This window comes from Gopherus evgoodei, chromosome 6 (assembly GCF_007399415.2).
Source record: "Gopherus evgoodei ecotype Sinaloan lineage chromosome 6, rGopEvg1_v1.p, whole genome shotgun sequence".
Taxonomy (NCBI): domain Eukaryota; kingdom Metazoa; phylum Chordata; order Testudines; family Testudinidae; genus Gopherus; species Gopherus evgoodei.
The window spans coordinates 127,056,386-127,070,785 of NC_044327.1; the positions used below are offsets into that span (position 1 = coordinate 127,056,386).

The following is a 14,400-nucleotide window of genomic DNA, read 5'->3' on the forward strand; positions in this document are numbered from 1 at the left end:
AGATACTCCTCACTGGCACTGGTGCAAAGACAAACAGGCCCTTTAATTCTACCAAAAGAAACATTCAACTAGAAATTGTCCAAAGTCAAACTAGAATTCTTTGAGGGAGACAACAAGCATGTGGACAAGGGGGATCCAGTGGATATAGTGTATTTAGATTTGTAGAGAGCCTTTGACAAGGTCCCTCACCAAAAGCTCTTAAGCAAAGTAACCTGTCATGGGATAAGAGGGAAGGTCTTCTCATGAATTGTTAACTGGTTAAAAGATAAGAAACAAGGGGAGTAAACAGTTTTCAGAATGGAGAGAGGTAAATAATGTTGCCCCCACCCCAGGGGTCTGTATTCAACATATTCATAAATGATCTGGAAAAAGAGGTAAACAGCAAGGGAGCAAAATTTGCAGATGATAACTATATTGAGAAATTTTGTAAGTCCAAAGCAGACTGTGAAGAGTTACAAAGGGCTCTCACAAAACTGGGTGACTGGGCAATAAAATGGCAGATAAAATTCAATGTTGAAAAATACAAATTATTGCACATTGGAAAACATAATCCCAACTATACATACAAAATGATGGGGTCTAAATTAGCTATTACTACGCAAGAGGGAGATCTGGGAATCATGGCTAGTTCTCTGAGAACATCCACTCAATGTGCAGCAGCAGTCAAAAAAGCAAACAGACTGTTGTGAATCATTAAGAAAGGGATAGATAAGAAAACAGAAAACGTCATATTGCTTCTGTATAAATTCTTGAATACTGCATGCAGATGTGTTCACCCCATCTCAAAAAAGGATATATTGGAATTGGAAAAGGTTCAGAAAAGGGCAACAAATATGATTAGGGGTATGGAACTGCTTCCCTATGAGAAGCGATTAATAAGATTGCCACTTTTCAGCTTGGAAAAGAGATGACTAAGGGGGATATGATAGAGGTCTATAAAATCATGACTGGTGTGGAAAAAGGAAATAAGGAAGTGTTGTTTACTACTTCTCATAACACAAGACCTAGAGGTCACCAAATGAAATTAATAGGCAGCAGATTTAAAACAAACAAAAGGAAGTATTACTTCACACAACGCACAGTCAGTCTGTTGAACTCTTTGCCAGAGGATGTTGTGTTGGCCAAGACGTAACAGGGTTCAAAAAAGAACTAGATAAATTCATGGAAGATAGGTCCATCAATGGCTACTAGCCAGGATGGGCAGGAATGGTGTCCCTAGTTTCTGTTTGTCAGAAGTTGTGAATGGGCGACAGGAGTTGGATCATTTGATGATTATCTGTTCTGTTCATTCCCTCTGTGGCACGTGGCATTGAGCACTGTTGGAAGACAGGATACTGGGCTAGATGGACCTTTGTTCTTACCCAGCATGGCTGTTCTTATGGTAAACCTCAATATTTTTAGATGCATTAATGCACGTGAAAGGAACTCAACTCTAAGATGTTCCAAGGTATCCTTGTCCAGCTCTTCTACTCAGCAGGTGCTGCATTTGTGGCTTGCAGAGGTGGGTGGGTGGGTGGGTGGGTGGGGGATACAGAGATGCTTTTTTGTACCTTAAGAAGCATTAGTTTATCACTCACAAAGTAGAACTTGGCTTCCTATCCCAGTCATTATGAGGGAGGCCTGCTGGCTTGTTCCGCCTGATGTCTTAATGGCGGAAGTAGGATCATGTCTCTCACCCAGTTACCAAGGTTCTCTCCCTTTAAGGGCCACTCCATTTCCACTCAGCATACTCCCTGCAAGCCATCCTCCCTCTATCCTGGCCACTGCAGAAGGGAGTCTCCCCAAAACAGAGCTAACGACATCAGTGGCTTAGTAACCAAGAATTCCTCTCCTTGCTACTTCACTCCAGACCCTTAAAAGGCACAGTCAGTCTTTTGAAAAAAAGGCAGCTTTAAATAACTCCAACATCAAATTGGTATGGGTTTCCAATCACCGCTCTGTTGGCACATGCAGAACCTCCCTAACAAGATGTATTTAATCATAGTGTCCCACTGAACCCAGTTCAAAGGCTGCTTCAATTGGTACTGTCTTTGAGAGGGAACTTTCTTTCCCAGACTTCAATTAATCCCCAAACCATCTGATTTCTCAACATCCCTAACCCTAGACAGACTACTTGCACAAAAGCCTATCATTTCCACTTAGGTTCAAACTGAGAAGAAAACCAATTAGTCTGAAGCCAAAAAAAGAAAGTCTCTTGTCCAGTTTTTTTCTATTCTGCACCAGTGTAAGACACTTATTTAGATTTACAGTCACCACTTGTGTGTGATCTATTTCATTTGTGATAGTAAACACAAAAAATATGATCCTCAAATATTCAGTGTCCCTAGTTACAGTCCCTCTTAGGGATTTGTCTGTTTCTCTCTTTCATGCAAAGTAAACCCTTCATTATTTTATTTTCCCTTTGTGTCACTTCAGGACGAAATGCAGAGACAAAATTAGTTGATACTTTAAATGACTGCTTCTTGGACCAGCTGGTACAGGAACCCACAAGGAGAGAGGCAATTCTCGATTTAGTCTTGAGTGGAGCACAGGATCTGGTCCAAGAGGTAATTATAACAGGACCACTTGGAAATAGTGACCATAATATAACAACTTTTAAAATTCCTGTGGCAGGAAGAAGACCTCAACCACCAAATGCTGTGGCATTTAATTTCAGAAAGGAGAACTCTGCAAAAATGAGGGGGTTAGTTAAACAGAAATTAAAAGATACAGTGACTAGAGTGAAATCCCTGCAAGCTGCATGGACACTTTTCAAAAGACACAATAATAGAGGCCCAACTTAAATGTAAACCCCAAATTAAAAAACACAGTAAAAGAACTAAAAAAGAGCCACCATGGCTTAACAACTATGTAAAAGAAGCAGTGAGAAACAAAGAGGCATCTTTTAAAAAGTAGATGTCAAATCCTAGGGAGATAAATAGAAAAGAGCATAAACACTTCCAAATTAAGTGTAAAAATGTAAGAAGAAAAGCCAAAAAGGAGAACAGCTAACCAAGAACTCAAAAGGTAATAACAAAATGCTTTTTAAGTACATCAGAAGCAGGAAGGCTGCTAAACAACCAGTGGGACCCCTGGATGATCGAGATACAAAAGGAGCACTTAAAGATGACAAAGTCATTGCAGAGAACTAAATGAATTCTTTGCTTCTGTCTTCATGGCTGAGGATGTTAGGGAGATTCCCAAACCTGAGCTGTCTTTTGCAGGTGATAAATCTGAGGAATTGTCACAGACTGAAGTGTCACTAGAGGTGGTTTTGGAATTAATTGATCAACTTAACATTAACAAGCCACTGGGACCAAATGACATTCACCTGAGTTCTGAAAGAACTCAAATGTGAAATTGCAGAACTACTAACTATGGTTTGTAACCTGTCCTTTAAATCAGCTTCTGTACCCAATGACTGGAAGACAGCTAATGTAACGCCAATATTTAAAAAGGGCTCTAGAGCTGATCCAAGTAATCACAGACCAGTAAGTCTAACATCAGTATTGGGCAAATTAGTTGAAACAATCGTAAAGAATAAAATTGTCAGACACATAGAAGAACATAAATTGTTGGGCAAAAGTCAACATGGTTTCTGTAAAGGGAAATCCTGTCTTACTAATTTATTAGAGTTCTTTGAAAGGGTCAACAAACATGTGGACAAGGGGGATCCAGTGGACATAGTGTACTTAATTTACAGAATAGCCTTTGATGAGGGACCTTGTAAAAGACTTTCTGGAAATCTAAGTAGTCATGGGATAAGAAGGAAGATCCTTTCATGGACTGAGAACTGGTTAAAAGACAGGGAACAAAGGGTAGGAATAAATGGTAAATTCTCAGAATAGAGAGGGGTAACTAGTGGTGTTCCCCAAGGGTCAGTCCTAGGACCAATCCTATTCAACTTATTCATAACTGATCTGGAGAAAGGGGTAAAAAGTGAGGTGGCAAAGTTTGCAGATGATACTAAACTGCTCAAGATAGTTAAGACCAAAGCAGTCTGTGAAGAACTTAAAAAAGATCTCACAAAACCAAGTGATTGGGCAACAAAATGGTAAATGGAATTTAATGTGAATAAATGTGAAGTAATGCACATTGGAAAAAATAACCCCAACTATACATACAATATGATGGGGGCTAATTTAGCTACAAGTTATCAGGAAAAAGATCTTGGCATCATTGTGGATAGTTCTCTGAAGATGTCCATGCAGTGTGTAGCGGCACTCAAAAAAGCAAACAGGATATTAGGAATCATTAAAAAGGGGATAGAGAATAAGACGGAGAATATCTTATTGCCCTTATATAAATCCATGGTATGCCCATATCTTGAATACTGCGTACAGATGTGGTCTCTTTGTCTCAAACAAGATATACTGGTATTAGAAAAGGTTCAGAGAAGGGCAACTAAAATGATTAGGGGTTTGGAACGGGTCCCATATGAGGAGAGATTAAGAGACTAGGACTTTTCAGTTTGGAAAAGAGGAGACTAAGGGGGGATATGATAGAGGTATATAAAATCATGAGTGGTGTGGAGAAAGCAAATAAGGAAAAGTTATTTACTTGTTCCCATAATACAAGAACTAGGGACCACCAAATGAAATTAATGGGCAGCAGGTTTAAAACAAATAAAAGGAAGTTCTTCTTCACACAGTGCACAGTCAACTTGTGGAACTCCTTCCCTGAGGAGCTTGTGAAGGCTAGCCTATAACAGGGTTTAAAAGAGAACTGGGTTAAAGGGTGAGGTTGACTCTTAGGGGATATAGGCATATCTTGTTCTGAGGACAGAATCAGAAGCTGTCATAAAACCTGGAGTATATGCCAAATCAGTGGGTCATCATAACTTTTCTTTGGTGTTTATTTAAGAAAAGGTAACACTGTGGAACAATTCTGAAATGATAAACATAAGAACGGTCGTACTGGGTCAGACCAAAGGTCCATCTAGCCCAGTATCTGTCTACCGACAGTGACCAATGCCAGGTGCCCCAGGAGTTGCTGTACTAATGCTTTGATACAGGTAGTATCCTAAAGTTCAGCTGCTGCTCTGAATCTCTAGCGTAGATATCAGGTTTGTGCAAACCGAGTTTCTTGCAGTATTTTCAGCTGGAAACATCAGTTGCATTATCACAGCACTTAGAAGCCCTAGTAATGAACCAGGAAACCATTGGTTTAGGTGCTGTACAAACACAGATTGTAAGTTGTTTGTGGGAGGCACCATCTTCCCTGTTGTTGTTCTAGGAATAAGACAATAGACAACCAATACAGACAGGAGAAGATAAGGAAACAATGAGACAATATTGGTCAGCATGACAGGCCATGTTCACAGCACACCAGTAGCCTAACCATTGTCAAGTTTTTTGTAGGCCGCAGGGCAAAGGAGAGTTTTGACAGGGGTTTTGAAGGAGAATAAGTTAGTTTTGCAGGTGTTCACAGCTGGAAGTTGATGGGGATGTTCAGCCGGGCCTGTCGCCATTAATGTATTCTATCCTTGCAGAGAACACACCATGGCAGAAGGGCAGGGGCATGGATGCTGTGGACCCCTGCCTGCCTGCTCAGACAGGATGGGCAGATCACTTTTAAAAGGTTCCATCCGTTTCAGCAGCAAATATTGGAGTGGTCCACCTTTAAATATCTCTCTCACTTCACATGGAAAGCCAAGGCATACATGGCTCAGTTAACAAAGCTCCTGGCTTCACATGCTCCCCACATTTGTGTTACAGTAAGGTGTAACATTCTAATACTTAACCCCATTGTAGGCCTGATCCAAAGCACAACAAAGTCAACAGGAGTCTGCCCATTAGCTGCAATGGGCTTTGGATCAGACCTTATGTGAATATGACTCAAAGTAAACATGCTGAAGTCACAGAGCATTGGGAAAATCAGCAACGACCACTAACCATCCAGGCTTTTTGCTGGTTCCAATGATATTAGAGGGCCCAGAAATTCAATAAGGCACCTGGACACATTATGGGAAACCCCCAAAAGTAAACAGTATGGACCAACAAAAGACAGAAAAGATCAAACTAATAGTCTGCTTAAAGGAGTATAAAAAGGCAAATGGCTACTGATTTAACCTGTGCAATAACAAAAACTGGAAAACACATATGCTAAAGGGACCCATTCTATAGGACACCGATTAATAGAGATGTAAGAATGCATTCTGGGTATAGAGATTTCTATAGGGTTATACAGTCACGTCTTCAATGTGTTGGTTTTCTTACTACTTTTTAGCTCACTGTCCATAAGCGAATTCACTCCTTGCAATTCATACTTCTGAATTATTCATCTACAAATCCATTGATAATCCACACAGTACTAAGTTAGGGACAATACATATCACCAAGATACTCTAGCTGCACATCCTCACTGAAAAAAGGACTTACCTGCTGCAGCCTTTATTTTAATTTGTATGAAGCTGTGGGTCCCATTAGACTAGGCAATGTACAAACAGTGAAACACTGGGCCTGCTTGAAGACATTACAATGTGTCTGGCAGTTGTTGGATACTTAGATTATGTAACTGACAGTTTATCATTCTGTTGTATTTTTGTTACATTTTATGCTGTGCACTTCATTGCATCTTTCATCCTGGTATAGCTGGAGTATGAGCAATGGCTAGCAAAGACAGATGAAGCACACTCATTCTATTTCCTTCGTCAGTAGTCTTCTTGAGAGAGGGCCCCCAGACAGCAGGAGAGGAAGGCAAGGACAGAATAAACACAGTGGATTTGGGATGGAGTAGGACATCTAAAATGAGTAGCTTTTCATTAGAACCTGTCAAACTTGATCTCTTGATCTTAGGTTTTAAGCCATAAATCAAAACTGAATTTGAAAAGAGGAATTCGTGTTATGTGTATTACAGAATGCCTGGAGGTTCTAGCAGAGATTAGCATCCCCTTGTGCAAGGCTGTGCTACAAAACACAGTGAGACAGTCCCTGCCCCGAACAGCTTACAATCTAAACAGACAAGGCACACAGGCACAAGAATTTGAAATGACTTGACCAAGGTCACATAGCTGATTAGTGGCAGAGCCAGGAGTATAACCCAGCTCTTTTGACTCCCAATCCAGTGCTCTCTGGTCTATCCACCAGACCATGCTGCTTACCTACGCCTTAATGTGTTAACTGCTACAACAGCAGTTAATGAAACTAGACTCTTGAAATAGGATTTGGGGCTTGTTTACACAAGGACATATTTGCTGAATTTTCCCATCAGCAATGAGTGTGGCTAAAACACTATCTTACTAGAAGTGCTAGTAAGATAAGCACAATATTGTGCTTACCTGATCTGAGAAATAGCTGCTCAGAAATCTCAAATAAACACCCTCCCCCATTTTGGATCCCAAGGAGTGAATCCCGTATGTTAGCCAATTCTAATAGTATTTTGAATTCTCCAGTATGTGTTTTCCAATTGTAAAGCACTCACTCTCTTTCATGGTCTTGTACTGTTGATGTACTTTCCTTAGGAAAAATATTGAATTAACTTCCCAGTAATGCTGGCAGAATCTGGGCAATGACCTCAGATGGATCACTCCTTAAAAGAAACTTTTTTTCCCCACCCATTCACATTGGCAGCCTCACCCCAAGGTTTTGAATGAATCAGATAATCATTACAGCAGAAAGTGGCTTCTTCCTTAACATGTGGTGGGTCAGAAAGTTTATTATTTACGTCAGTCAGTTTGTGGTCAGAAATTGAGGTGGGAGGAGTGAAGCAGTTATCGATACAACAATGATTCTCAAGTGGGGATTTAAAAAATGCCTAAACTAGAGCAGGGAAAGTGCCCAGCTACATGCTGCCCAGCAGAAGTATTGGACATTCATCAAAAAAAATTAAAGAAGCCCAAACCAGTTATATCATTCCGAGTGACTTATGAGTGTTTCCATCACAAAGGGTATCCCATACAGAGGAAAGGTCTTCTAACGGAAGTGAACTAGGGCAGATGACCTCAAACAAATAAGGAAAAGTTCAAATATTTACTGAAAAATAATCTAACGGGTTATACAAAGGGAGCTTCCCCCTCATTGGGGCATAAATACCATTGTCATGGAGCACCTTCGCTCTAACCTTGCAAGATAAGTAGACTTCTCTGTACATGTGCACACATGCATGGAGCATGCAGTTCCTTCTGAAGTTTAAAATTAATTGGTTTGTGAACAATGACAGCTTCACTTTATTTTCTCCAAGGGCACAAAGAGCTGAAAACCTGTCCAATTATCGCCCACTTTCCTGGCTAAAAAGCTGTAGGTTTTGTAAACATGCCAAAGAGGATGACTTTCATTTTAAAATTATGACAATTTTCTGTCTCTTAAGTGGGTTGTTAAGCCTGCAAACAGTGAAGGATGTTATGTGAAACAGAAATATGGCAGAGACAGGGGTTACAAGATCAAGGACAGTCGAAGCAGTTAATTCACCTCAGTGGTATGTCTCTGTTTCTAGGCTATTTCTTATATTCCTCCTTTCAATGACTGCAGCATCTGAGCATCTCGTAATCTACCATGTATTTATCCTAATCACTCCTGTGAGGCAGGGCAACTAATCCCCATTTTACAATTGGGGAATTGAGGCAGAGTCCATGCGACTCACCCAGGATCATACAGGTAGAGCAGGGACTTGAACCCAGATCGCCCACATGCTCTAACCATTGGAGAATCCTTCCTCTCAGTCTTTGCTTTTCTTCACTGTTGTCATTTATGCATAAAACGCTCCCCTCCTTCAAATCTCTCCCAAAGACCCACTTTAAGCCAACTAATGATGGCTCAGGCAAGGGGCAGTTGGAATGCTGCATCCTGTGGCAAACTATTTCAGTCTGTGATGTTCTTGAAATGGATGTGGTTGGGCACTTTCCTTCTCAAGATGCCCCTATTTTCACTGGGCAGGGTCCTTTCCAAATCATGGCTCCCTGGAAGGACAGAAGAGCCCCAGCACAGTAGTAAAAGCTTCTTCACTATTACAAAAAAAACCCCACTTCAACATAACAGTTTCAAACACCTATTTTAACACAATCCACCTGCAATTTTATTCTTTCAATGGGTCCCTTAAGACTCCTTAACTGTACAGGCTCTGGATACCTTGTAATAACCACTATATTTTATCATCCACGGATGACACTGGGTCCTAGGAGTAAAGCCTGGGCTCATAACAGAAACAGGGTCATTTAACACCAGCTTTACTTTGTAGGATTCTCTCAGTGTGTGTTTAGATTCTCTCCCTTTCCGCCTCCAAAGTCTCTCCAGCTTGCTTTCTCTTCAGACTACAGAAACAAAATGCAGTGCCAGATAACTGCCTATAGAACAGGGGAGCAGGAGCTAAAAGGATTTATTCTTTTGTATAAACTCTCATAATATTTCACAATGGGACTTTAACCTTGCAACAGGAAGAAAAACTTTTAAAATTACTGCCTCCTCTAAGGAAGAAAAACTAGAAGGCTTTGTGCCATCTTGCACTTCTTAAGCATGTGCAGCTGAAAAGAACCAATAAAGCTATACAGCCAGGGGAGAAAAATCTAATGGATGATATCCCCTTCTCCTCACTCAGGACGAAACAATTGTAGGATCAGGGCAAATCAGAAAGGGATTGAACTGAATGTGAAAGTGGGTGGCAGTGTTAAGTATTTATTGTATTGCTAACTGTGTAAAACATCCGTGCTAGGGAAATAAACCATGCAAACCCACTGTCTGTATAACAATTTTTTTCTGTAGCTGTTTACAGGGACAATATATGAAAAACCTCATGAAAATAAACATCCTTACCTATATTACTCAATACTTTAGATTACTGGAAAACGGCATGAATGTTAAACATAAAGTTTATTTTACACTATTTATGCTTTGTTTTTCATTGTTCTCTTCATGGGCTGTTAAATCAGACTGCAGTTTCAAGGCAATTTCACCTTCTGTCTCTGTTAGGCACAAAACTACCATATTTGGATTGCAAACAGAACAGTTTTTTTTGTTTTAATTAAGATTTTCATTGGATTTTTAAGAAAACATTCTATTAGTCTCTGGATTTGTAGAAGTTTGATTTTCAAAAGCCTGCATTTGGGGCCAAAGCTGACCAACAGTGTCCTTTTAACTAACTCCAACACTGAGAAACAGTACATTGTAGAAACACAAAGGCCCCAATCCTGCAGGTGACTCCATACAGGCAGACCTTTGAGCCCCATTGTCTTTGATAGAGGCTTTGTGTGGGTGAACTCAGAAGAGCCGGATTCTATTCCTGGCTCGGCCACTGGCCTGCTCGGTGATCTTGGGCAAATTACTTCATCTCAGTGCCTCAGTTTTCCCATATGTAAAACAAGGATAATTATACAGACCTCCTTTCTAAAGTGCTTTTAGATCTACTGATCTATAAGAGCTAGATACTATATATTTGGAAATAGCGATTCTATGTATAGTTTATAAAGGATGAATCCATTGATAGATGTTTTAATACATGGTTAATTGTTATAATTACACAGTCCAACAGGTTGCTTATAACCCTCCATAACATACTCATATGTGTACCATGCTTATTCGAGCTCGACAAACAACTGCTTTTTTCAGTTTGCTGGCAGTTCTAAAATACAATTCTGTTTGGCTCAAACCACATCCACAACCTGTAAAAAAATTAATGGACACGTATCACCAACAGACCAACTGGGGATCTCTGGAGGTTAGTGCATGAGCCTTTACAGCATGAGCTAAAAGCCAACTGGCTCTTACCTAAGGCCGTAGAGCAGACTCATTTCTAAGTGGTCTTGGTGCCACTACATGGGACAGAACCCCACCCTCTGCAGACGTGTGTATTACAGACAGAAGTGGTGATGAGCACCTTAACTAGTAAGCTACAGAGTCAGTCTCACTCTCTTTCCCTGGCCCAATGACTATTGTCATTCACAGTGTCAATTCACAGACATTGAAGTCAAAAGTTTAAATCCCTGCTCCAGTGACTATTTATAAAAAGTGGAACAGCAACAGGAGAGATTGAGAGGTGCTCTCCTGCTATGCAGGAGACCCAAATTCAAATCCCTTCTCCACATCAGGCAGAGCGGGTAACTAAACCTGGGTCCCCTCATACCAGATGTGTGCCCTAACCACTGAGCTTAAAGTTATGAGATCCTCCTCCCTCATACCTCTATCTTGTGAATGGCATATCAATTCCTGGAAAAAAACAAACAAAACAAAACTATTTGGAAAATTCATGTGAAATTCACAATAGTTGTGGGTCACCTGAACTGCATTTTTCAGCAAATAAACTTCATCCAAAAAAAAATTCACCGAGCTTTAATGCTTTATAACATCTATTACTCATTTAACAATTTGTGCCATTTATAAAATGGAAGCTAATATAAAGTGTCTCCATATATAGTTTAATATTAATTAGGCTATTAGCAATTTTCCTAATTAACAAATTCTGCATGAGTAAGTAGGGTTAACACTCAGCATGAGCATTTTTTAATATAAAATTTTTAATAAAAATCAGAAATCTCAGTAGTCCCTATATTCTCAGAACTATACCAAACATCTCAGGATGATGGGAAAAGTACTGTAGATCTACAGAGAGAATGTATTGGGGGTGGGGGTGGGGGGGAAGAATACACAATGGGCCAGATTCACCAAAGCAGGCAGGGAGATATTAATTTCTCTTCCCTCTGACAGTATGGCTCCATGCTCTACTGGGGAATTTCTAGGACAGAATGCAGTATTGCCCTTTCTCTCCGGGAGCAGTAAGTTTTGCACAGTAAGGATACTCAGGATATGTCTACATTGCAATTAAAAACTCATGGCTGGCACAGGCCAGCTGACTCAGGCATGGGTGAAGGGGTTGTTGTGGTGTAGATGTTTGGGCTTGGGCTGCAGCCCAAGCTTTGGGATCTTCCCATGTTTTAGAGCAGGGGTAGGCAACCTATGGCATTGCATGCCAAAGGCGGCACACGAGCTGATTTTCAGTGGCACTCACACTGCCTGGGTCCTGGCCACTGGTCCGGGTGGGGGATGGAGCTGCATTTTAATTTAATTTTAAATAAAGCTTCTTAAACATTTTAAAAACCTTATTTACTTTACATGCAACAATAGTTTAGTTATATATTATAGACTTATAGAAAGAGACCTTCTAAAAACGTTAAAATCTATTACTGGCACACAAAACCTTAAATTAGAGCGAACAAATGAAGACTTGGCACACCACTGCTGAAAGGTTGTTGACCCCTGGTTTAGAGCATGCACTCCTACACTGCAATTAAACAGCCCCGTGACCCGAGGCCTGTGAGCCCAAGTCAGCTGGCATTGGCAAGCTGCGGATTTTTAATTGCAGTGTAGACATATCCTTAGTGGCCAGGGCTACACAGATGCTAGGACAGCAAAGGCTGCTGAGGAGTTGGGCTGTGTTGACTCTAATGGCTAACTGACGGAGCTAAGTTACAGATGCATTGTATCCCTAATGGTCTTTCTTCTATCAAGGCCCCTTGTCTGGGTGTAAACCAGCATAAATCAGCCTAATGCCAGATTAGCTGTGATTGATATTCATGAGATTCAAACCAGTTGAGTTTTCCCATTTTTGTAAGCTGAAGTCCAGCTGGCTTTCCTCCCTGTTCCTACCTTCCTTGTTTAAAGCATGTTTATTGGGGAGAGGCGGGAAAAAAAAAAAAAAAACAAACAAATAAAAAACCATAGGTGCCCTTTGAAAAGGTTTGGATGCATATAAAAAGCTAATTATACTTGATTATTCAAACAGATTCAGCATAAATCCTGATGTGTGACATGATCATTTTCTTATAGCCTTATTTTTACAGCATTTCTGTATTGGTATTAAGGCAGGAGTGCCACACACAATCCTTTAGGATGCCAGGTCTGTGCAGGAAAGGACAAATTCAAAAGCTTAAATGAGACATCTCAAAACCACATCAAGGAAGAATTTATTAGCGTCAAGGAAAATATATATGGTCACTGTACATTGATGTTCATAGTTAAAGTGAGACTTCACTATGAACTTACACTGAACCTATCACGGTGCTTTCTGGCTGGCTAGTCTGTTAGGTTGACAGATTCAGGCTAGCTCTCTAAAAATAGCTGTGTAGACAGCATTTCAAAACTGTAGCCTTTGAAACCTACCCCTCTCCCACGAGACCATGGAGCCTGAGCTCCAGCTGAAGTTGCAACTTCAAAGGGCTGTCTACACAACTATGTGCTAGCAAAAGCTCCACCAGCATAAGTCTTGTCTATCGACCTGGGCTGGCAGTCTTGCTGCTGTGGGCTGCATAGACAGACCCACAGTGATTATTTCTAATTCTGTGCCTGTGTTTGGCTAACTTATCAGCCATTACAAATATCTTTTTGTAAGCAAGGAAGAATGATTGTCCTTTCCAAATGAGAACACTTTCCAAATTGGGAAACGGTCAGATGACTCCATTAAAAACTTTAATTCCAGGTGAAAACTGTTGTGTGTGGGGGGTGAAGGTGGGGTTCAACTATCCTGTTTCTTAGGCTAATAAGAAATCACAATTTATACCTCTGTAGGCTGCACACTGCATGTATCAACGTCCGAGTTAAGTGAAGCAATGGACCTCAGTTTCTAGGTCCCAAAACAGTAACCAAGACACAAAAATAAATTCACTAGCAAGTGCCGAATCTCTCTTCTGCAGTCTCTTCCAGTCATCCATGACACAAGAGGAAGTTGCCTATTTTACCTACATGGCTTAAGTATCTTACAGGAAATATATACAGGAACATCTAGGTCCAAAATGGTAAATAAATACATTTTTTCTAAATAATTGTCATTTTTAACCTTATAATAGTGGTAACTCAGAGACCTAGCCCTGGTCTTCCAGGCATTCTGTGCTATCAAATGAGCAGTTCTCGCCTTCAGGTGCTGTCTCGAAAAGTCCATAGATGACTCAAGAAAGTCTCCTTGTCGAGCACTAGCTGATATTTCCATTTTCAACAAAAGCAGCTGATGGGTTTATTTTCTCCAATACTAGAAAAGAAGAAAAACACAGCAGGACATTTATTCAGCTCTGATATTCACAGAAAATCAGTTACATGTAATTATACTCTGGACTGTAGATTTCACAACTCCATAAAATGCTTAAAGGCAGGCCAACTTCATGATCCTTAGCAGAACAAATATCTATGAAACACACAGTATTTGTGTTAGTTTTTCCACTTGACGAGTAATTTTCATCCAGCACACACTTTCTCCCCAGCATCTGAGGCATTTCATTTGGTTTACAGGGTTCGCTTTTCCAAAATGGAGAACAAAATTGGAACCTGGCAGCAAATGAGAAAGGGACATCATCTACCACAGCTTTGAGATGCAACATGGGATGCTGCCAACCAAGGCTGCTAATTAGGACACAGTGCTTGAGAAACCCAAAGGCAAGTTACCCAAATATGATTTAAATGCAGCTTATTCCTACTCATCCCAAATGAAAACCCTGAGATTAAATCT

General features: G+C 40.4%; 1 protein-coding gene across 2 annotated transcripts in view; it reads right to left on the bottom strand.

Moving 5' to 3' along the window:
* Positions 1-12,847: 12,847 nt before the first annotated feature.
* Positions 12,848-14,400, bottom strand: part of PIK3C3 (phosphatidylinositol 3-kinase catalytic subunit type 3) — a 130,795-nt gene continuing 129,242 nt past the window's right edge. For both annotated transcript variants that reach the window (XM_030566668.1, XM_030566669.1), the window contains one exon: positions 12,848-13,926. In XM_030566668.1, the coding sequence (XP_030422528.1) occupies positions 13,912-13,926 (15 nt within the window). In that variant the 3' untranslated portion in view covers positions 12,848-13,911. The remainder of the gene's footprint in view (positions 13,927-14,400) is intronic.